Raw genomic sequence first — 25,081 nt, 5'->3', positions numbered from 1 at the left:
TCCAAAGTACCAACGACATACTGTAAAACTTATCACTGAGAAACACCAACCCGATCCAAAGTACAAACGATATACTGTAAAACTTAAGACTGGTCAACACCAACCCGATCCAAAGTACAAACGACATACTGTAAAACTTATTACTGATCAACACCAACCCGATCCAAAGTACAAACGACATACTGTAAAACTTATTACTGATCAACACCAACCCGATCCAAAGTACAAACGACATACTGTAAAACTTAAGACTGGTCAACACCAACCCGATCCAAAGTACCAACGACATACTGTAAAACTTATTACTGATCAACACCAACCCGATCCAAAGTACAAACGACATACTGTAAAACTTATTACTGAGGAACACCAACCCGATCCAAAGTACAAACGACATACTGTAAAACTTATCACTGAGAAACACCAACCCGATCCAAAGTACAAAAGACATACTGTAAAACTTAAGACTGGTCAACACCAACCCGATCCAAAGTACCAACGATATATACTGTAAAACTTATCACTGAGAAACACCAACCCGATCCAAAGTACAAACGACATACTGTAAAACTTATTACTGAGAAACACCAACCCGATCCAAAGTACAAACGACATACTGTAAAACTTAAGACTGGTCAACACCAACCCGATCCAAAGTACCAACGATATACTGTAAAACTTATTACTGAGGAACACCAACCCGATCCAAAGTACAAACGACATACTGTAAAACTTATTACTGAGGAACACCAACCCGATCCAAAGTACAAACGACATACTGTAAAACTTATTACTGATCAACACCAACCCGATCCAAAGTACAAACGACATACTGTAAAACTTATTACTGATCAACACCAACCCGATCCAAAGTACAAACGACATACTGTAAAACTTATTACTGAGCAACACCAACCCGATCCAAAGTACAAACGACATACTGTAAAACTTATTACTGATCAACACCAACCCGATCCAAAGTACAAACGACATACTGTAAAACTTATTACTGAGGAACACCAACCCGATCCAAAGTACAAACGACATACTGTAAAACTTATTACTGATCAACACCAACCCGATCCAAAGTACAAACGACATACTGTAAAACTTATTACTGAGAAACACCAACCCGATCCAAAGTACAAACGACATACTGTAAAACTTAAGACTGGTCAACACCAACCCGATCCAAAGTACAAACGACATACTGTAAAACTTATTACTGAGAAACACCAACCCGATCCAAAGTACAAACGACATACTGTAAAACTTATCACTGAGAAACACCAACCCGATCCAAAGTACAAAAGACATACTGTAAAACTTAAGACTGGTCAACACCAACCCGATCCAAAGTACCAACGATATACTGTAAAACTTATCACTGAGAAACACCAACCCGATCCAAAGTACAAACGACATACTGTAAAACTTATTACTGAGAGACACCAACCCGATCCAAAGTACAAACGACATACTGTAAAACTTAAGACTGGTCAACACCAACCCGATCCAAAGTACCAACGATATACTGTAAATCTTATTACTGAGGAACACCAACCCGATCCAAAGTACAAACGACATACTGTAAAACTTATTACTGAGGAACACCAACCCGATCCAAAGTACAAACGACATACTGTAAAACTTATTACTGATCAACACCAACCCGATCCAAAGTACAATAGACCTACTGTAAAACTTATTACTGAGAAACACCAACCCGATCCAAAGTACAAAAGACATACTGTAAAACTTAAGACTGGTCAACACCAACCCGATCCAAAGTACCAACGATATACTGTAAAACTTATCACTGAGAAACACCAACCCGATCCAAAGTACAAACGACATACTGTAAAACTTATTACTGAGAAACACCAACCCGATCCAAAGTACAAACGACATACTGTAAAACTTATTACTGATCAACACCAACCCGATCCAAAGTACAAACGACATACTGTAAAACTTATTACTGAGCAACACCAACCCGATCCAAAGTACAAACGACATACTGTAAAACTTATTACTGATCAACACCAACCCGATCCAAAGTACCAACGACATACTGTAAAACTTAAGACTGGTCAACACCAACCCGATCCAAAGTACAAACGACATACTGTAAAACTTATTACTGATCAACACCAACCCGATCCAAAGTACAAACGATATACTGTAAAACTTAAGACTGGTCAACACCAACCCGATCCAAAGTACAAACGACATACTGTAAAACTTATTACTGAGGAACACCAACCCGATCCAAAGTACAAACGACATACTGTAAAACTTATTACTGATCAACACCAACCCGATCCAAAGTACAAACGACATACTGTAAAACTTATTACTGAGAAACACCAACCCGATCCAAAGTACAAACGACATACTGTAAAACTTAAGACTGGTCAACACCAACCCGATCCAAAGTACAAACGACATACTGTAAAACTTATTACTGAGAAACACCAACCCGATCCAAAGTACAAACGACATACTGTAAAACTTATTACTGAGCAACACGATCCCGATCCAAAGTACAAACAACATACTGTAAAACTTATTACTGAGAAACACGATCCTGATCCACTGTACAATAGACCTACTGTAAAACTTATTACTGAGCAACACCAACCCGATCCAAAGTACAAACGATATACTGTAAAACTTATTACTGAGCAAACCAACACGATCCAAAGTACAAAAGACATACTGTAAAACTTATTACTGATCAACACCAACCTGATCCAAAGTACCAACGACATACTGTAAAACTTATTACTGAGAAACACCAACCCGATCCAAAGTACAAAAGACATACTGTAAAACTTATTACTGAGCAACACGATCCCGATCCAAAGTACAAACAACATACTGTAAAACTTATTACTGAGAAACACCAACCCGATCCAAAGTACAAACGACATACTGTAAAACTTATTACTGAGAAACACCAACCCGATCCAAAGTACAAACGATATACTGTAAAACTTATTACTGAGAAACACCAACCCGATCCAAAGTACAAACGACATACTGTAAAACTTATTACTGAGGAACACCAACCCGATCCAAAGTACAAACGACACACTGTAAAACTTATTACTGAGAAACACCAACCCGATCCAAAGTACAAAAGACATACTGTAAAACTTATTACTGAGAAACACCAACCCGATCCAAAGTACAAAAGACCTACTGTAAAACTTATTACTGAGAAACACCAACCCGATCCAAAGTACAAACGACATACTGTAAAACTTATTACTGAGAAACACCAACCCGATCCAAAGTACAAACGATATACTGTAAAACTTATTACTGAGAAACACCAACCCGATCCAAAGTACAAACGATATACTGTAAAACTTATTACTGAGAAACACCAACCCGATCCAAAGTACAAACGACATACTGTAAAACTTATTACTGAGGAACACCAACCCGATCCAAAGTACAAAAGACATACTGTAAAACTTATTACTGAGAAACACCAACCCGATCCAAAGTACAAAAGACATACTGTAAAACTTATTACTGAGGAACACCAACACGATCCAAAGTACAAAAGACATACTGTAAAACTTATTACTGAGAAACACCAACCCGATCCAAAGTACAAACGATATACTGTAAAACTTATTACTGAGCAACACCAACCCGATCCAAAGTACAAACGACATACTGTAAAACTTATTACTGAGAAACACCAACCCGATCCAAAGTACAAACGATATACTGTAAAACTTATTACTGAGCAACACCAACCCGATCCAAAGTACAAACGACATACTGTAAAACTTATTACTGAGAAACACCAACCCGATCCAAAGTACAAAAGACATACTGTAAAACTTATTACTGAGAAACACCAACCCGATCCAAAGTACAAACGACATACTGTAAAACTTATTACTGAGGAACACCAACCCGATCCAAAGTACAAAAGACATACTGTAAAACTTATTACTGAGAAACACCAACCCGATCCAAAGTACAAACGATATACTGTAAAACTTATTACTGAGCAACACCAACCCGATCCAAAGTACAAACGACATACTGTAAAACTTATTACTGAGAAACACCAACCCGATCCAAAGTACAAAAGACATACTGTAAAACTTATTACTGAGAAACACCAACCCGATCCAAAGTACAAACGACATACTGTAAAACTTATTACTGAGCAACACCAACCCGATCCAAAGTACAAACGATATACTGTAAAACTTATTACTGAGCAACACCAACCCGATCCAAAGTACAAACGATATACTGTTAAACTTATTACTGATCAACACCAACACGATCCAAAGTACAAACGACATACTGTAAAACTTATTACTGAGAAACACCAACCCGATCCAAAGTACAAAAGACATACTGTAAAACTTATTACTGAGAAACACCAACCCGATCCAAAGTACAAACGACATACTGTAAAACTTATTACTGATCAACACCAACCCGATCCAAAGTACAAAAGACATACTGTAAAACTTATTACTGAGAAACACCAACCCGATCCAAAGTACAATAGACATACTGTAAAACTTATTACTGATCAACACCAACCCGATCCAAAGTACAAACGATATGCTGTAAAACTTATTACTGAGAAACACCAACCCGATCCAAAGTACAAACGACATACTGTAAAACTTATTACTGAGAAACACCAACACGATCCAAAGTACAAACGACATACTGTAAAACTTATTACTGAGAAACACCAACCCGATCCAAAGTACAAACGACATACTGTAAAACTTATTACTGAGAAACACCAACCCGATCCAAAGTACAAAAGACATACTGTAAAACTTATTACTGAGAAACACCAACCCGATCCAAAGTACAAACGACATACTGTAAAACTTATTACTGAGAAACACCAACCCGATCCAAAGTACAAACGACATACTGTAAAACTTATTACTGAGAAACACCAACCCGATCCAAAGTACAAACGACATACTGTAAAACTTATTACTGAGGAACACCAACCTGATCCAAAGTACCAACGACATACTGTAAAACTTATTACTGAGCAACACCAACACGATCCAAAGTACAAACGACATATTGTAAAACTTATTACTGAGCAACACCAACCCGATCCAAAGTACAAACGATATACTGTAAAACTTATTACTGAGCAACACCAACCCGATCCAAAGTACAAAAGACATACTGTTAAACTTATTACTGAGCAACACGATCCCGATCCAAAGTACAAACAACATACTGTAAAACTTATTACTGAGAAACACCAACCCGATCCAAAGTACAAACGACATACTGTAAAACTTATTACTGAGAAACACCAACCCGATCCAAAGTACAAACAACATACTGTAAAACTTATTACTGAGAAACACCAACCCGATCCAAAGTACAATAGACATACTGTAAAACTTATTACTGAGAAACACCAACCCGATCCAAAGTACAAAAGACATACTGTTAAACTTATTACTGAGCAACACGATCCCGATCCAAAGTACAAACAACATACTGTAAAACTTATTACTGAGAAACACCAACCCGATCCAAAGTACAAACGACATACTGTAAAACTTATTACTGAGAAACACCAACCCGATCCAAAGTACAAAAGACATACTGTAAAACTTAAGACTGATCAACACGATCCCGATCCACTGTACAATAGACCTACTGTAAAACTTATTACTGAGAAACACCAACCCGATCCAAAGTACAAACGACATACTGTAAAACTTATTACTGAGAAACACCAACCCGATCCAAAGTACAAACGACATACTGTAAAACTTATTACTGAGCAACACCAACCCTATCCAAAGTACAAACGACATACTGTAAAACTTATTACTGAGAAACACCAACCCGATCCAAAGTACAATAGACATACTGTAAAACTTATTACTGATCAACACCAACCCGATCCAAAGTACAAACGACATACTGTAAAACTTATTACTGAGCAACACCAACCCGATCCAAAGTACAAAAGACATACTGTTAAACTTATTACTGAGCAACACGATCCCGATCCAAAGTACAAACAACATACTGTAAAACTTATTACTGAGAAACACCAACCCGATCCAAAGTACAAACGACATACTGTAAAACTTATTACTGAGCAACACCAACCCTATCCAAAGTACAAACGACATACTGTAAAACTTATTACTGAGCAACACCAACCCTATCCAAAGTACAAACGACATACTGTAAAACTTATTACTGAGAAACACCAACCCGATCCAAAGTACAAAAGACATACTGTAAAACTTAAGACTGATCAACACGATCCCGATCCACTGTACAATAGACCTACTGTAAAACTTATTACTGAGAAACACCAACCCGATCCAAAGTACAAACGACATACTGTAAAACTTATTACTGAGAAACACCAACCCGATCCAAAGTAAAAACGACATACTGTAAAACTTATTACTGAGAAACACCAACCCGATCCAAAGTACAAACGACATACTGTAAAACTTATTACTGAGAAACACCAACCCGATCCAAAGTAAAAACGACATACTGTAAAACTTATTACTGAGAAACACCAACCCGATCCAAAGTACAAACAACATACTGTAAAACTTATTACTGAGAAACACCAACCCGATCCAAAGTACAAACGACATACTGTAAAACTTATTACTGAGAAACACCAACCCGATCCAAAGTACAAACGACATACTGTAAAACTTATTACTGAGAAACACCAACCCGATCCAAAGTACAAACAACATACTGTAAAACTTATTACTGAGAAACACCAACCCGATCCAAAGTACAAAAGACATACTGTAAAACTTAAGACTGATCAACACGATCCCGATCCACTGTACAATAGACCTACTGTAAAACTTATTACTGAGAAACACCAACCCGATCCAAAGTACAAACGACATACTGTAAAACTTATTACTGAGCAACACCAACCCGATCCAAAGTACAAAAGACATACTGTTAAACTTATTACTGAGCAACACGATCCCGATCCAAAGTACAAACAACATACTGTAAAACTTATTACTGAGAAACACCAACCCGATCCAAAGTACAAAGGACATACTGTAAAACTTATTACTGAGCAACACCAACCCGATCCAAAGTACAAACAACATACTGTAAAACTTATTACTGAGAAACACCAACCCGATCCAAAGTACAAACGACATACTGTAAAACTTATTACTGAGAAACACCAACCCTATCCAAAGTACAAACGACATACTGTAAAACTTATTACTGAGAAACACCAACCCGATCCAAAGTACAAAAGACATACTGTAAAACTTATTACTGAGAAACACCAACCCGATCCAAAGTACAAACGACATACTGTAAAACTTATTACTGAGAAACACCAACCCGATCCAAAGTACAAACGACATACTGTAAAACTTATTACTGAGCAACACGATCCCGATCCAAAGTACAAACAACATACTGTAAAACTTATTACTGAGAAACACCAACACGATCCAAAGTACAAACGACATACTGTAAAACTTATTACTGAGCAACACCAACCCGATCCAAAGTACAAAAGACATACTGTAAAACTTAAGACTGATCAACACGATCCCGATCCACTGTACAATAGACCTACTGTAAAACTTATTACTGAGAAACACCAACCCGATCCAAAGTACAAACGACATACTGTAAAACTTATTACTGAGCAACACCAACCCGATCCAAAGTACAAAAGACATACTGTTAAACTTATTACTGAGCAACACGATCCCGATCCAAAGTACAAACAACATACTGTAAAACTTATTACTGAGAAACACCAACCCGATCCAAAGTACAAAGGACATACTGTAAAACTTATTACTGAGCAACACCAACCCGATCCAAAGTACAAACAACATACTGTAAAACTTATTACTGAGAAACACCAACCCGATCCAAAGTACAAACGACATACTGTAAAACTTATTACTGATCAACACCAACCCGATCCAAAGTACAAACGACATACTGTAAAACTTATTACTGAGAAACACCAACCCGATCCAAAGTACAAAAGACATACTGTAAAACTTATTACTGAGAAACACCAACCCGATCCAAAGTACAAACGACATACTGTAAAACTTATTACTGAGAAACACCAACCCGATCCAAAGTACAAACGACATACTGTAAAACTTATTACTGAGCAACACGATCCCGATCCAAAGTACAAACAACATACTGTAAAACTTATTACTGAGAAACACCAACACGATCCAAAGTACAAACGACATACTGTAAAACTTATTACTGAGAAACACCAACCCTATCCAAAGTACAAACGACATACTGTAAAACTTATTACTGAGAAACACCAACACGATCCAAAGTACAAACGACATACTGTAAAACTTATTACTGAGAAACACCAACCCGATCCAAAGTACAAACGACATACTGTAAAACTTATTACTGAGAAACACCAACCCGATCCAAAGTACAAACGACATACTGTAAAACTTATTACTGAGAAACACCAACCCTATCCAAAGTACAAACGACATACTGTAAAACTTATTACTGAGAAACACCAACCCGATCCAAAGTACAAACAACATACTGTAAAACTTATTACTGAGAAACACCAACCCGATCCAAAGTACAAACAACATACTGTAAAACTTATTACTGAGAAACACCAACCCGATCCAAAGTACAAACGACATACTGTAAAACTTATTACTGAGAAACACCAACCCGATCCAAAGTACAAAAGACATACTGTAAAACTTATTACTGAGCAACACCAACACGATCCAAAGTACAAACGACATACTGTAAAACTTATTACTGAGCAACACCAACACGATCCAAAGTACAAACGACATACTGTAAAACTTATTACTGAGCAACACCAACACGATCCAAAGTACAAACGACATACTGTAAAACTTATTACTGAGAAACACCAACCCGATCCAAAGTACAAAAGACATACTGTAAAACTTATTACTGAGAAACACCAACCCGATCCAAAGTACAATAGACATTCTGTAAAACTTAAGACTGATGAACAAGAACACGATCGAAAGTACAAAAGACTGTAAAACTTACCTGACGGGCATGCATGAATGAAGAACAGCTTCGGCTTCCCCTTCAGTTTTGGACAGTTTTCTGTATCAAACTGATCCATTATATTTTGCATTTTCAGAGGTTCTCCATCCTTCATGAATATCAGATCACCAAGTCCATGAGATAAAATAACCATTGCAAAACAGTCGTAAGTCTCACGACTTTGTTGTTCTGCAGTAATCAGATCTAATAATTCCTATAAACGTACTTTGAATTAACATTCTGAAATTATTGAGAATAAAGAGACAGCATCCCAATCATATATTGAAGTAAGCTCCGCCCACTTATTTAATATGAAATATACAAGGTCTTTATTGGGTTGCCTTAAACAATTCAATTCAATTCAAATCTTTATTGCCATAAAACTACATATTTATACCAATATTTTTTTCTAGGAATGTATAGGAGGCAAGATAATTTAAATATAAAATTTGGACGTCTCAATCACTTACCTTTTTATTAATATCTGTTTTTATATCAATTTTGAATTTAAGTTGTTTGAACAATAACGATAAACTTGTTGCTGATAGATCATGTGCCTGTTTGTCACGTGATGGTATACCATGGTTATCGAATGACATTATGTTAATGATTATGAGTTTTCCTCTGGGATTACCGTCCATGCTGTAACACTGAAATGGAAAACGAGTAAACAAATATAAATAAATAAAGGTAAATTCGTTATAAGATTTTTTTAAAGTCATTAATATTAAAGAAAGTACTGAAAAATGTTATGATCTTTGTAAGTTCTGTCAACTTTACTCAGTAGTTAAGTACCGGTCTTTATAAAAATCATGCAGAAGGTGATTCATGACATGTCACAGAAGTAATTGTTTTTGCCCTATATCATAAGAACTTTGGTAGATGAGTAAAATTCTGTCTTTATTTTCCCTTTACATCCCAGCTCCTTTGTTCTAACAGGGGTGATCTGAGCCGGATCACCCCAACCAGATCACCCCAGTTTAAGTTTCTTTGTTATGCATGCTTTCCTTTGTTCTGTAACATTTTGGCGGGAATGTCAAATCCAGTATAAAACTTATAATTACTTATACGGAGAGGACTATCTATCAAAATTCACGTAGAAAAACCAGTGTATATGCTGGGATTCGAACTCAAGACCTTTAGCATATCAAGCCACGACACTTTTTTTTTTATCTTTAACGCCACGACACTTACCACTACACCAGGACGACTCGATACGAACTGTCAGAAATTTAACATACTTAAAGGAAGCAAGATATTTTTATAACTGGGGCGAGTTGGCAGACTTTTATTCAGTGGGGTTTAAACCCTTTTCGTTAAATAAATGAGTTGTCAGACTGATTGTTCAATTTGATTTTACACTTTTTTAAAGTTAGGCGAGTCGGTTACAAGAGTTGGGCGATTTTTTTCATAAAGTGGCGATATAGTGTGGGCCGATTTGCCAGTGGGGCGAGTTGACATTGTTTGATATCTACTCATCGTGTTAGGGGGTCATAAAGGGTATACATCATATAGTAATATATAAAGTATATTATAATGGTTGTGTGGCGTTCTAAACTAGATTTTATGAATTGAAAATGGTTTTTCGTCTAATCTAAAACAGCTGGGATGTAAAATAGTTATCCAATTCGGACTCCGGCCATCGGGATGATCTTACACTGACACACCGCGTCCTAATGGGATAACTATTAAGTAGTATGCCCGTTGCCATGGTAACCATCAAATCAACATTTTGCATGAATATGTGAAAAAAAGACCCTTTTGAAAATATAAAATAAGGGAATTTAAAGTCCTATAGAAATAAAGTTATTCAATTCAAACAATATGAATATTTACAGTATTGACAAACGAAACCCCAAACTATACAAAAACGTTAAAATTTTGAATTTAGTAAATAGTTTGTTTCCATAGCAACCATTTAAAAATGTGTTAAAATTCGAAAACGAAAAATTTCAAAAACGCCTAAATTTTAAATCTGTTTATCTCCCAAGACCAACAATATTATGACATGTCATTGACAAATTTTGAAAGACCACATTCTATATATTAATAAAATAAAAAGAAAGTCGTGTGTTTTTTTATCTTTAAAAAATTATTTTAGTCAAAAATTGTCAATTTTCACCAAAATTTAAATTAGATTACCAAACAGATGAATACTGAAACATTTTGAACTTAAAAAGCTATACTGTAAATATATTATACATATTGTTTGTATTGATTAACTTTATTTCTATGGTTCTTTAAAATCCCTTATATTTCATTTTTCAAAGGCTACTGATTTACGTATTTAGGCAAAATTTTGTAAGGATGGTTTCCATGGCAACCAAAGTTCACAAGAAAATAATAATACATTAAACTTATTTTCATACCTTACCTTCTTCATAAACAAAATATAAAGACATTTGAAGAGGGGTCATGAATCGCCTATCAACAGGAACCTGTATGATTCTTACAAAGACCGGTACTAAAAACTAAGAAATTATATCCTAAACGTGCGTCCACTTATAAAATTCGACTCTTCTAAGATTCGTGATGTATAACGATATCGATAATTCTTAATCTGCGAAATCCCTAAGTTATATTTAAACAAAACACAGATAGCAAAATTGAAGGAACAGTTACTGTATTTTAATTCCTGTCTTTCTCCTCTAAGCCATGCAGTAAGACCTTCATCACGAAGGAACAAAAACTCTTACGTTTTATTATAGTTGGATTTTTATTTTTTTCAATGACAAAACAACGATGTCATATACTCATTTGTTTTACAATTATAACATCTATTTTATGAGGTTCGTTACATTGTAGGTCACTTTAGTTCACTGTTTTTTTGTGAACTTTTGAAGTTCTTTGTCGTTGGTAGTTTCTCTCGAATGAAGACTTTTGAATTCCCTTGATACTGTCTGTATGTATGACGACATGTTTCTGTATACCTTGCGAACAATGTATGTCGAACTGGCATAAACATGACATAAACATGACCAAAACATGACATAAACATGACATAAACATGACACAGAGCTGGGTCATTTCTGTGTACAAGTATATAAAGTAATATACTTGTAGTTTCTGACAATAAATAGTATTTTACATACATCAGGGTTATTGCTTATAATCTGTTGTCTGTAACATTTTAACATTTTTATTTTCATTGGTTCTACAGTCTCTGGAGTAAATGGAGGAACAGTGTCTGTAGAGTGTATATCAATGCTTCCTACTACAAAAGAAAAAAAAAAGAAATTTTAATAGACGATTTTCATATTACCGACTTTTAACTCAGATTATTATCTTTTTCAACAGGTTACATTTTCTGTCCTAGAACATCCTGGTAGTCGGTCAACAAAAGTAACCAAAATAATTAAAATTAAACATATAATCGGTGTAATTTGAGGGTGAAGTTTACTGTTTTTCGATGAATCTGTCGTGAAAAGAAAAAAATATAAGGCATTTAATAGTCCCAATACATTGTACCGATTAAAAGGTAAAATCACAAAAATACTGAACTTAGAGGAAAATCAATTCGGAAAGTCCATAAAAGCTTTATATTACTTCTTTATGTTGCTCTTACTTGACTTCGTACCAGGATGTCATACACAGAGTAGGTAAACTGTCGAAAAAAATAAATTTTAAGGTAAAAAAAGCGGTAATTTAATATGAAAATGGTGTATAAGGTCATAAGGTAAAATAAGGACAGTACTAACTGGTATAACAGAAAATGTAAAACAAAATAAATAAGACTATACAACTGGTATGATTTATATCAATCAATATACATGTATAACGAAACACAATTAAAAGCTAACAGCAACCAACGAAAACAAATGGACCCCAAGATCTTAGTCTTCAAACACACATGGATATTAAGCATTGTCTATCTATTTAATATATATTGCTTTAAAATGTCATGTACAATTTTCGATATTATTTGGATGTAAATATTTTTAAAAGATCACAACATTTCATGTTTACGACATAAACTAGTAGTCTGTATATAACTAAAACGTGAGCTTTGTGTGCACGCATACATATATAAACTGACTTAGCCAACTATATTGTATATATAAAAAAGTTGTAGGATATGATTGCCAATGAGACAACATTCAAAAGATACAAAAATGACACAGAAATTTACAACTATAGGCCACCGTACAGCCTTTAACAATGAGGAAAGCTCATACCGCATAGTCTGTATGTATCCCTATACCAGGACATGCTATATATATATATATATATATATATGGATAGTCTGTATGTATGTATGTAACAGGTCAAGCTATCAATATATATATGGATAGTCTGTATGTATGTATGTACCAGGTCATGCTATCAATATATGGATAGTCTGTATGTATGTATGTACCAGGTCATGCTATCAATATATGGATAGTCTGTATGTTTGCCTGTACCAGGTCATGCTTACATATATGGATAGTTTGTATGTATGTATGTACCAGGTCAAGCTATCAATATATGGATAGTCTGTATGTATGTATGTACCAGGTCATGCTATCAATATATGGATAGTCTGTATGTATGTACCAGGTCATGCTACCAATATATGGATAGTCTGTATGTATGTATGTATGTATGTACCAGGTCATGCTATCAATATATGGATAGTCTGTATGTATGTATGTACCTGGTCATGCTACCAATATATGAATAGTCTGTATGTATGTATGTACCAGGTCATGCTATCAATATATGGATAGTCTGTATGTATGTATGTATGTATGTACCAGGTCATGCTATCAATATATGGATAGTCTGTATGTATGTATGTATGTACCAGGTCATGCTATCAATATATGGATAGTCTGTATGTATGTATGTACCAGGTCAAGCTATCAATATATGGATAGTCTGTATGTATGTATGTATGTATGTACCAGGTCATGCTATCAATATATGGATAGTCTGTATGTATGTATGTACCAGGTCATGCTATCAATATATGGATAGTCTGTATGTATGTATGTACCAGGTCATGCTATCATTATATGGATAGTCTGTATGTATGTATGTATGTATGTATGTATGTACCAGGTCATGCTATCAATATATGGATAGTCTGTATGTATGTATGTATGTATGTACCAGGTCATGCTATCAATATATGGATAGTCTGTATGTATGTATGTATGTACCAGGTCATGCTATCAATATATGGATAGTCTGTATGTATGTATGTACCAGGTCAAGCTATCAATATATGGATAGTCTGTATGTATGTATGTATGTACCAGGTCATGCTATCAATATATGGATAGTCTGTATGTATGCCTGTACCAGGTCCTGCTATCAGTATATGGATAGTCTGTATGTATGCCTGTACCAGGTAATGTAATCAATATATGGATAGTCTGTATGTATGTACCAGGTCAAGCTATCAATATATGGATAGTCTGTATGTATGCCTGTACCAGGTCATGCTATCAATATTTGGATAGTCTGAATGTATGCCTGTACCAGGTCATGCTATCAATATATGGATAGTCTGTATGTATGTATGTACCAGGTCATGCTATCAATATTTGGATAGTCTGAATGTATGCCTGTACCAGGTCATGATATCAATATATATGGATAGTCTGTATGTATGTATGTATGTACCAGGTCATGATATCAATATATGGATAGACTGTATGTATGCCTGTACCAGGTCATGCTATCAATATATATGGATAGTCTGTATGTATGTCTGTACCAGGTCCTGCTATCAGTATATGGATAGTCTGTATGTATGCCTGTACCAGGTCATGTAATCAATATATGGATAGTCTGTATGTATGTACCAGGTCATGCTATCAATATATGGATAGTCTGTATGTATGACTGTACCAGGTCATGCTATCAATATATATATGGATAGTCTGTATGTATGTATGTACCAGGTCATGCTACCAATATATGAATAGTTTGTTGCTTTCCTATATGTATGCCTGTACAAGGTCATGCAATCAATATATGGATAGTCTGTATGTATGTATGTACCAGGTCATGCTATCAATATATGGATAGTCTGTATGTATGTATGTACCAGGTTATGCTACCAATATATGGATAGTCTGTATGTATGTATGTACCAGGTCATGCTCTCAATATATATATGGATAGTCTGTATGTATGTATGTACCAGGTCATGCTACCAATATATGAATAGTTTGTATGTATATATGTACCAGGTCAAGCTCTCAATATATATATGGATAGTCTGTATGTATGTATGTACCAGGTCATGATATCAATATATGGATAGTCTGTATGTATGTATGTATGTACCTGGTCAAGCTATCAATATATGGATAGTCTGTATGTATGTATGTACCAGGTCATGCTATCAATATTTGGATAGTCTGAATGTATGCCTGTACCAGGTCATGATATCAATATATATGGATAGTCTGTATGTATGTATGTATGTATGTACCAGGTCATGATATCAATATATGGATAGACTGTATGTATGCCTGTACCAGGTCATGCTATCAATATATATGGATAGTCTGTATGTATGTCTGTACCAGGTCCTGCTATCAGTATATGGATAGTCTGTATGTATGCCTGTACAAGGTCATGCAATCAATATATGGATAGTCTGTATGTATGTACCAGGTCCTGCTATCAATATATGGATAGTCTGTATGTATGACTGTATTAGGTCATGCTACCAATATATGGATAGTCTGTATGTATGACTGTATTAGGTCATGCTACCAATATATGGATAGTCTGTATGTATGTATGTACCAGGTCATGCTACCAATATATGGATAGTCTGTATGTATGTACTGTAGATTCATTATTATTCGTTGGATACCAATTTTCGTGGATTTCGTGGGAACAGTTGAACCACGATATTAAATGTTCAACGAATGACAAATTTTCCTATGGCTTGTATGCAGACTTCGGCAAAACCACGAAATCAAATATCCACGAACATGTAAGTTTTCTTCAACCCACGAAAATTGGTACCCACGAAAATAAATGAATCCACAGTATGTATGTATGTACCAGGTCATGCTATTAATATATGGATAGTCTGTATGTATGCCTGTACCAGGTCATGCTATTAATATATGGATAGTCTGTATGTATGCCTGTACCAGGTCATGCTATTAATATATGGATAGTCTGTATGTATGCCTGTACCAGGTCATGCTATCAATATATGGATAGTTTGTTGCTTTCCTATATGTATGTCTGTACCAGGTCATGCTATCAATATAGGGATAGTTTGTTGTTTTCCTATCAATATAGGGATAGTTTGTTGTTTTCCTATCAATATAGGGATAGTTTGTTGTTTTCCTATCAATATATGGATAGTTTGTTGTTTTCCTATATTGAGTCACTCTTACCTGAAAATAATGATGGAGGATCAATTATTGGCGAACCGACAGATGCAGCATGTTGTAATGTTGTTCTATCGTAACGCTGTGGTGTTTCTTCTAATGTTTTAGCTTTTGACAATTCTGGTCTGCTTGCCAATTCTGGCTTCAGAACATCAGCGAGATCTTGACTGTGTGTGTCTACAAGTGCTTGATGGAAATAATCGTAAGCTGTTTGACCTCTTCGTGGTAGTATATCCAGAAGTGCTCGAGCTTGTTGTTCTCGTGTATGTTCAGACTGTAATTTTAAGTTGGAATATTAATTTAGATTTTTTTTATGAAAAGTGTAAATAATCAAAATAAAACATATTTTTCCTTTGTGAATGACTTTGAACAACATAATATATAATAATAACAAACAAACAAACAAAAATTGCAAAATAGTTTACGAGAACTAAAAAAGTCGTAGAGGCATGTGTCCAATTAAGTTCGGAATTAAAGAACCAAGCAGTTAATTATTATAGATCTACATATGTGTATACACGAAAAGGAATGTATTTTCTAACTCGATAGCAAAGATTGAGTAGGTATTGCACATGACATCCCCCCCCCCCTATAAAACGTTAAGCAACGGTGTTACCAAAAGTAATATATTTTTTTCCGGACATTATTTCCTTAATCTCAACTCATTTGGGTTTATTTTCATTTTGAACTATTTAGTTGATCTTGTTATTCCTTTTCTTAAAACTGTTCTATAGCTCATAAAAAAAACCAATGATGGTTCACTTTCCTTGTGTATAATACATCAAAACACCCGAAATGGAGACAAAAACAGCATATACATTTACCAAGGGGAGACAACTGTTCAAAGCAAAAATATTAACAACCAAGGAAGAACACTCTAGCAAAATTCTTAATGGAAATGGAGACAAGTCTAGCTTATTTGTCTGTTCTATGGTCGGGTTGTTGTTTCTTTGACGCCTTCCCCATTTCCATTCTTAATTTTATTGCCTTAATATTGTATATATATATATAAACATTTAACGTTTCAATGCATTCATGTATATGATTTAGATGGTACTTACCGTTATTTCTGACATCATACCCTCTGTTAACACTCCATATGCAAACAATTTATCACATATACCAGGTATGTCACATAATCCTTTGATTAAAATAGTTCGACCTTTCCTTAGGATCGTCCGGGAACGTTCGTCCATGTCTGCTAATTATTTCTGTAAAAATTATCTGTAATTTTAAAGCACAAGTAAAGATGAAGTTGTTTAATTTGTTGGCACTATCTAATCTCATAATGAGATTAATTTCACTGTAAGTTTGATCTGGTGTTATATAATGTAGTACAAATAGTTGCAATGTTATTTGATGAAAAAAAGTTGTCCTGAATTTATATACGATCCTATTTTTCATCATTGAAAAATGATTTGGAAAAAACAGCAATAATGCAACCTATATACTATAGAGATATTTAAATGTGATGCAGTATATTAGTTCTATAGATTAGATACTGTAACAATAACATCAACGTCCATTATTCTCACGATTATTTTTAGTTTGAATTCGCTAATTCATCACAATAAAGTAAACACATTTTCGTTATTGATGACGTATGTCATATTTTGTTTTGTCAATTTACATTTTACTGAAGTTATCTTGGATACTAATGTTTTCTATCACAAACGACTATCGACTTAGTTTTGGTAAAATTTAACCATATTCCTGTATTTTTACTTTTGGAGTACACGGAATCGTAACTCATGTATTCTCCTTCTAAACTAACATGACTAATGCTAACGAAGAAGCAATTGATGTGTTGACAATATCTTGTTATCATCGTACAGCGGATATAGGTATTAAGCAAGCGGAGTCCGACATGATCGATTTTGAACTGACACGGTAACGGAAATCTTTGTTTTGTTTTATCAACATTCAGTGTAAATTTCTCAACATCTGAAATTCTTGCTCCAAAAATATTTTCGCATCGATTTTTTCCTATTTATAAGACAACTTTTATATTCTTATAAGGACAATTAACTTGTAAATGAGCAAATAGTTGTGAATGTCAACACCAACTTTCAATTTCGATACAATTGTTGAGACATTTACATCTTTTACCTGAAAGAAAGCTAATACAGGGCAAAAGTAATAGTTACCAATCATAAACTTACCTGTGATTACTCATTCCTTGAAACTTTTTGGGTAATAAACGAGTATGAAAATTTTGTTTTTGTGTACGGTGTACAGCAACTTAACTATGCACCGTACAGAAGGCTTTGTGTGGTCAGCTAAACACCGTAAAATCTCGAAAAAAACATGTGCATGAAAGATTTCAATGCCAATTATTAACACAACTATACTTATTACACACGCACAGTGGCCTTCTATCAGAAAAAGAGTAACAATGAATATAGAAGTATATCGGATGAGACGAGTGCCAACTTCTTTGACAAGTAATTTGCACATCTGCACATGTTTTTAGTAATCGTTCTTGTTTTTGGGAAAATAATGAGACATCTGTAATCATTAACCTACGACCAAATCATTTCTTAAAACAACAATTATGTTTAAATTGAGGTACACATTGATAGTATGTGAACAAAACACAGGTTTTCGTTATCGTGTGAGGTCAAAATCGATCACGCCCGCTTGGTTAGTACATGTACCTATATCCGCTGTACTGATGATACACGGTGGTTATAATGTTGTTTTTTTTTGTCATGGACGAGAGTACATTGAATGAAAATAAATATCTTAAATAAAAAGGAAATCAGTAAGTTAATATAATAGTACACAGATGTATGGGGAAGAAAGTGGCGTTTTATTTTGCTTGTCCATTTGAAATGTAAACGAAAATATATCAGAAAATGAAGGCATGCAGAAAAAGATTGTATTATCAGGATTATAGAATAGAATATTCCTTATCATAGGTCTCATAACTAAATGTAGCACATTTATCAAATTACAAATACAGACAATACAATATCATTATAATTACACCTATAACATGTATAACAGACATTGTAATTGTTCAATGATCTTCTATAACAAAAGGGGGAGGTCAGTATAGTACTCCGATGTCATATTATGTTATAGGACTACAGAAAAGTGTAGGGATGTCATCAACACAAGTGAGCAAGAGTAAGTTATAGGACTACAGAGTAGGGATGTCATCAACACAAGTGAGCAAGAGTAAGTTATAGGACTACAGAGTAGGGATGTCATCAACACAAGTGAGCAAGAGTAAGTTATAGGACTACAGAGTAGGGATGTCATCAACACAAGTGAGCAAGAGTAAGTTATAGGACTACAGAGTAGGGATGTCATCAACACAAGTGAGCAAGAGTAAGTTATAGGACTACAGAGTAGGGATGTCATCAACACAAGTGAGCAAGAGTAAGTTATAGGACTACAGAAAAGTGTAGGGATGTCATCAACACAAGTGAGCAAGAGTAAGTTATAGGACTACAGAAAAGTGTAGGGATGTCATCAACACAAGTGAGCAAGAGTAAGCGTCTTCTGTGTAATATCACGATATCAATACAACAAAAACTTGAAAGGAACTCCAAGCCTCTTTGCAAAATATAAGAGCACACAATGCTACTAAACAAACTGACATAACTAGTAAATAATTATATATTTAGATGAAACAGAGCTTTGAATACCCTATGCATGAAGCATGACATAACACTACGCTTTAGTTAATGTAACATTCCTTATATACATATTTTCCCTACCTGCGTCGATGTGTTTTGTCCGCGTATTGACAAGGGGAATTACTATGGAAAGATTAGGTGAATTCCGTATATCTATTAATAGATCATTTACATCAAGTGGTTTAAACACATAAACAAACAATGAATCTGATAAACATGTTAAGGTTCGTAGGAATTTTTATTAATGTACAATAAGGAGAAAGTCAACTGTTTATAAGTATTTCAGAGTTAAATGAAAATAACAACAGTTCACTCTGCTTCGATGTTTATAGATTTCTCCTAAAAATAGATAAATATTTGGACTGATTCCTAATACGAAACCACTAGACACGGCACGGCTAAATATAGCAGTTAAGTTTCTTGTTTATTCCTCCATTAATTGTGGAGCACTACCCAAAGGGTATAGTTAAATAGCAAATATATACACCTTAAAACATAAGGAAACAATTAATTATATACAGATGACTGAATTTGGTTATAATAATCACTAAATAATAAATATCATAATTAATTCATAGGATAGTCATCATAAAGTTTAAAAAAAAAAAAAAAATAATAATTCATATGTGCTGGGGTGTAAGAAAACGTTAAGTAACAACTTATATATATTTACAAATAAGAATTAAAATGGTCTCAAATTAAACTTAATTATAATTATCAGTTAAGATTGCTATACATGCATCATGTACATCGGGATCTTAATGAAAATGTTATTTTATAGGACTTATGTAAAATGGTTGAGGTTTGGAATTTTTTTTTTTAGCTATAATATATACATAAATTTTCTTTACAGTTTAATTCACTATATGGAGATCTTGTCATTATTCTTTAAATTATAACTGATATCTTACAATTTTTAAAAAGGGAAGATTTATTTTTAAATACTTATAAGTCATAAAATAGTAAGATGACATACTATTTGTAAGGAACTATTTTATTTTAAAAAGTTAACTTATACTGTACTTGTGATCAAGTTTTTGTTATCCTTTTTGTGCGCAGCAAGTGCATCTCATAACACATATTTCTAGCCAGAGTTTCAATGTTTTCATACACAGTTGAGTAACAGTTTATGTCCTTGCTAGTACAGTCCATTATGAGATGCAGTCAATTCCCTTGTTATATGATCTTCTTGTATGTTGAGGTATCAATTTCATCCATTGTCTGTTCGATTTTTGAGCAGTATTTAGATCTTATTTGCTCTAATTCTTTGCAGTGTAGAATAAAATGTTCTAGATCTTCATTTCCCTGTTCACAGATTGTACACATCGGGTTAACTTTCGGATCGAACTTAGCTCTTTTGGCTTGGAATATGTACGTTTGAGTACTTATTCTTGCTTTTATTTCTCCTGCCTTAACAACTTTACTAATGTTTTTTACACTTTTCCATAGAAAAATAACAAGTATTAGCTTCCACTTAAAGCAAGCCGTCTCATTAATTTAAAATGTTGCATTTTTTATTGAATTATAAATAAAGTAAATTCCATGCTTGCACTTATGAGAAGGACTTTCCAATATTTAGATACAGATACCTTTGTACCACTATACAAGACACTCGTAACTTAAGAACACATTTAGAGTTTGCAAGCTCAGTATGGCATCCATATAAAATAAAATATATTGACATGATTGAGAATGTACAGCGCCGGGCAACTAAAAAACTACCAGGATTAATGAATTTAACATACATGTACTCAGAAAGAATGCAAAAATTCAAACTACCATCTCTAAATTTTAGACGGGTCCGAGGTGACATGATTAAATTATATAAAACACTGAACAGAAAATATGATAAAGAGGCGGCACAATTTGTTAAATTATGGAAGGATATGACTACACGAACAGGAGTACGCGGCAACATCTGAAAATATTTCCACAGAGATGAAGAACAGAATTAAGGAGGAATGCCTTTTCTCTACGAGGTGAGAAAATGGAATACACTACCCAAAATTATAGTGACATCACCAACCACAAATACATTTAATAGACTAGACAAATACCGGGAGAACCAAACAATGGTGTACGAAGACTATAAATCAGCAATCACCATTGCTATTATGTGAACAAAACAAAGATTTTGTTACTGTGTGAGGTCAAAATCGATCACTCCCGCTTGGTTAGTACCTATATCCGGTGTACTGATGATACACGGTGATCACCGGAAGTGGAAAAAATTTAAATATAGACTGATGAAGAAACACTTTAGTTCCTGTATCAGTAAAAAAAAACCTAAGTAAACCTAAGTAAGTATAAAAAAATGACCATTAACTACACGGAATTTGAATTCAGAGTTCTGAATATAAGTTTTTCAGATAAATGAATCAAGAGTTTTATCGTGTAAGTTTTTATATAATAGAATAAGTTTATGAAAAACAATTCTGAGTCGGAAACTTAGCCAATTCAATCTGTTAAAAAGAAAGGGGCATCTAAAAGTATTCTTGTTGATCTTTTTCGGGGGGGGGGGGTTATTTGTCTCGGGAGGCATTCTTCGTTACAATTATCCCATATTGTGCAATATATAGTCAAATACATATTGAAAATTGAGTTTTACTTTTGTGGACCTCTACTTCCGGTAAGCGGCCACCGTCAACTGGTTGACTATTCTGCCACATTTGGGAGTGAGCGCATACAATAATTTTGAAATTTAATAAACAAAAAGAATGGGTGCAATTTAATATATATACAGGTGCAATTTAAAACATGTCATTTAAATCTAATGACGAAGCTGAGTCTTGAAAGATTCAGGACTCGGGGCGGAGACAGTAGAGTTGGGCAAGGTGTTCCACTCTCTGATCGTTCTTGGATAGACTCCTTCCGTACAGTTGTTTTACATGATGGTATTCTTATTGCCTTTTCGTTGTTATTTCTGGAAGGCCGTTCATTCGATATTAGCTTACTGAATGTATCGACTTTGACAAAGTTGTTCTGTACATAGCTTATACATCATTATTAAGCGGCTATGTTTCCTTCGTTCTTGTAGGGTGGGCCATTCAAGACGACCAAACATGCTACTAATAGATGAGGTGTTGTGATATATGTTAGTAACATACCTTGCTGTCCGTCTCTGCACCATGTCCAATCTGTGGATGTCGTTTTGTTGGTATGGATCCCATACTGCACTAACATATTCTAAAGTAGGCATGACAAGGGACATATATGCCTTTCCTTTAATCTACTTGTTTGAGATGTTAACATTCCTTTTTAAGAAGCTAATGGTGTTGTTTGCTTTGGAGCAGATGGAGTTTATATGTTTTTCCCATTTAAGATCTGATGAAATAGTGCATCCCAGGTATTTTGCTGATGTTACATGTTCAAGGTTATGGCCATGAAGTGTGTAATTGTACTTTGTTGGAGTTCGTGAGTACATTACATGCGTCTGGATTGAACTTCATAAGCCATGTTGTTTCCCATAAGGCCAGTTGGTCAAGGTCTTTTTGTAAGTTTGCGGCATCTGCATTGGACGAGATTATGAGATAAGCAATAGTGTCATCAGCAAACAGTCGTACGGTTGATTGAATCCCCATGGGCATGTCGTTTATATAAAACTAAAATAGGCTAGGTCCCAGGACGGATCCTTGTGGTACGCCGGACTCTACAGGTATGGAGGTCGATGTTTCACCTTCTACAACTACTGACTGTATTCTATCACTGAGGAAGTTGTATATATCCACTGATTTGTTTTACCGGTTATCCCATAATGCTTCAGTTTATGAATGAGAAGGCTATGACTAACATTAACAAATGCCTTGGAGAAGTCCATTATGAGACAATCTGTTCGTTGGCTAGTTACGATGTGCTCCATTAGTGTACATGCTATGCAAGTGAGAGAGACTGACCTATAATTTATCGGATCGTATTTTTTCCCTTTCTTGTATACTGGGCAGACGTTTGCAGATTTCCAAATACATGTACTATGTACTTCGCCTGTCTTATATGAGCAGCGGAATATTATTGTCAGGATTGGTGCTATGTTTACTGCAAGTTCCTTTAAGACTCTTGGTGTTATATTGTCTGGCCCGGCTGCCTTATTTGGGTTAAGGTTATGATGTGAAAATCCATGGATAGTACCAGCGGGATTCGAACCCTCAATCTCGGGATCTAAAGGCAGCGCTCTAACCAATTGAGCCAAAGAAGATCTTTCCTAACTGAACTAGTTAGACTACTTTTATATCTCCAGGTCTACAACACTCTTCCCCGTTTTCTTTTTTTCGGGCTGCGTACCATCCATCCGAGCAACTCACAGGTCCACTACCTGAACAACCCCGAGACATCTACTCGGAAATCCTCTGGCCAGTTCCAGGTCATCCTATGACCTCTGCTCAACCACCATGACCCCATATCAAGCTGCCAGGCACCTATACACACTTGTTTGTACAAGTAGTAATTGCTCGCAGCGCCAATGATGTGAAAATCCATGGATGGTACCAGCGGGATTGGAACCCTCAATCTCGGGATCTAAAGGCAGCGCTCTAACCAATTGAGCCAAAGAAGATCTCCCCTAACTCAACTAGTTAGACTACCTTTATATCTCCAGGTCTACAACAGTTATTTAGTAGTTTGTACACACCATTTTCTGTTATATTGATGTCCAAGATTTTTTCAAACTTTCCAGGCATGTTACACTGTTCTTTAAATTCTTTTTCAGTTAGAATGGTGATTTTGTCTGAAAAGGCTTTTTGGAATTGGCCATTGAGTACAAATGTATGTCTGCTTTATCTGTTGGCTCTACATGTAAAGTTCCATTTAATTTTTAAAAATTTTAATTATTTGCTCCCATCTGACCTTTTGTGTTTTATAAAGGTTCAGAACCTTTTCATACAGTTTGGTCTTTCTTGAGCTAAAAGAACAGACAGAATAAGTGTATAAATAAAGAGAATGTAACTATGAAATTGTTAACAGAATAAAATTTACCTTCAACTTTTATAC

The 25,081-nt window shown here is 34.8% G+C and overlaps 1 protein-coding gene across 3 annotated transcripts in view; it reads right to left on the bottom strand.

Annotated features, from left to right (window-relative positions):
* Positions 1–20,492, bottom strand: part of LOC143057156 (caspase-3-like) — a 31,274-nt gene extending 10,782 nt beyond the window's left edge. Inside the window, exons 1-6 of one of the 3 annotated variants that reach the window (XM_076230403.1) lie at positions 20,180–20,492; positions 17,513–17,675; positions 16,458–16,725; positions 12,195–12,316; positions 9,573–9,752; positions 9,103–9,316 (exon numbers count right to left, since the gene is read on the bottom strand). In XM_076230403.1, coding sequence (XP_076086518.1) covers positions 9,103–9,316; positions 9,573–9,752; positions 12,195–12,316; positions 16,458–16,725; positions 17,513–17,647 — 919 coding nt within the window. In that variant the 5' untranslated portion in view covers positions 17,648–17,675; positions 20,180–20,492. The remainder of the gene's footprint in view (positions 1–9,102; positions 9,317–9,572; positions 9,753–12,194; positions 12,317–16,457; positions 16,726–17,512; positions 17,676–20,179) is intronic. The other 2 variants (XM_076230405.1, XM_076230404.1) reach the window with 2 other exon arrangements.
* Positions 20,493–25,081: the final 4,589 nt, after the last annotated feature.

Source organism: Mytilus galloprovincialis, chromosome 13 (assembly GCF_965363235.1).
Source record: "Mytilus galloprovincialis chromosome 13, xbMytGall1.hap1.1, whole genome shotgun sequence".
Classification (NCBI taxonomy): domain Eukaryota; kingdom Metazoa; phylum Mollusca; class Bivalvia; order Mytilida; family Mytilidae; genus Mytilus; species Mytilus galloprovincialis.
The sequence above is the reverse complement of the archived record's forward strand: the minus strand, read 5'-3'. Positions and strand labels throughout refer to the sequence as shown.